Source organism: Plecotus auritus (genome assembly GCF_963455305.1).
Source record: "Plecotus auritus genome assembly, chromosome: 6".
NCBI lineage: Eukaryota > Metazoa > Chordata > Mammalia > Chiroptera > Vespertilionidae > Plecotus > Plecotus auritus.
This window is the reverse complement of record NC_137773.1, coordinates 94606228-94607725: the sequence shown is the minus strand read 5'-3', so window position 1 is coordinate 94607725 and position 1498 is coordinate 94606228. Positions and strand designations below refer to the sequence as shown.

The 1498-nt window shown below is 42.5% G+C and overlaps 1 protein-coding gene across 1 annotated transcript; it reads right to left on the bottom strand.

Moving 5' to 3' along the window:
* Nucleotides 1-308: 308 nt before the first annotated feature.
* On the bottom strand, nt 309-1277 carry LOC308251762 (olfactory receptor-like protein OLF4; the record flags this gene model as incomplete). The annotated part of the gene is made up of 1 exon (XM_080675466.1): nt 309-1277. The coding sequence occupies one exon, from the start codon at nt 1275-1277 to the stop codon at nt 309-311; it is 969 nt and encodes a 322-aa protein (XP_080531592.1).
* Nucleotides 1278-1498: the final 221 nt, after the last annotated feature.

Below are 1498 nucleotides of genomic sequence, written 5' to 3'. Positions count from 1 at the left end.
AAAAAGTACTCAGTATGATAGATTTCATTTCAAAAGAAATTGTTCTTAAGACATCCATGTAGACTCATGTGATAAAAGGGAATTTCCAAATATTTCATCCAAAGTTGGGATTCAATTTGGGAGAGGAGAAACATAACAAAGGGAGAGCTGTTAGGTATCACAAAATCAAGAAATTAATAAAGTGATTCAATGAAACTATATAGAAATCATAGAAAAAGAAAATCCAGAATATGAACAGAGAGTAAATTCTGCTTCCACAACTAGATAAAATATCACAACATCTGGCTCTGAGGCTTTGAGTCCAGCTGTCATGTGCATTTCTTCAACCCTAGGACAACTGGACCTTTTATAGCTACCATCCCAAGAAATCTTTTCACAGCCCTCTTTATGTCCTTGTTCCTGAGACTGTAGATGAAGGGGTTCAACATGGGTGTGACCACAGTGTACATCACTGAAGCTGTTGCATTTGAGTATGAGCTCTGGGTAACAGCAGAACTGAGGTACACTCCTACGCCTGTTTTATAAAAAAAGGAGACAACTGAGAGGTGAGACACACAGGTAGAAAATGCCTTGTACTTCCCCGGAGCTGATGGGATGCCACAGATGGAGAACACTATCTTAGAGTAAGAGTAAAGGATACAAACAAAGGGACCACCACCCAGGAGCACAGCTCCAAAATACATCACCATGTTATTAAGAAAGGTGTCAGAACGGGTGAGTTGGATCATCTGATTGAGTTCACAGAAAAAGTGGGGGATTTCCAAATCTGGACAGAAAGACAGTTGCAACAACACTAAGCATTGTAACAAGGAATGCAGGGCACTCATGATCCAGGGCACCAGAACCAGCAGTCCACAGAGCCGGGGGTTCATGATGACCATGTAGTGCAGGGGGTGGCAGATGGCCACAAACCGGTCATATGCCATCACAGTCAGGAGGAAATTGTCCAGTCCTGCAAATAGTAGGAAATAATACATCTGGGTGATGCAGCCTTCATAGGTTATGACTTTGCTCTGTGTCTGGATGTTCCATATCATCTTTGGGACGGTGGTGGAGGTGAAAGAGATGTCTACCAAGGACAGGTTGGAGAGAAAGAAGTACATGGGCGTGTGGAGGTGGGAGTCTGAGCTGACGGCCAGGATGATGAGCAGGTTTCCCAACACAGTGATCAGGTACATGCAGAGGAAAAGCCCAAATATGAGGGGCTGCAGTTCTGGTTTCTCTGATAATCCCAGAAGGAGAAATTTTGAAAATCCTGTGACATTCCTTAGTTCCATGTGGTGGAGGATATAGGAAAAGTGACATTTCCCAAAACAAGCATTAGTAACAAAGCATAAAGGCTGCCATCTATATTGTAGAATTAAGGAATTAATTTCCCAATTTGGTGTATGGCATGGTCTCCTTTAGGACATCCCTAGTGCCATTTCTCATTAGAATTTCCTTTTCCATGTGAAGGCACATGAAGAATTCTTGGGTCTTACTCAATTCTTTCAGTGCC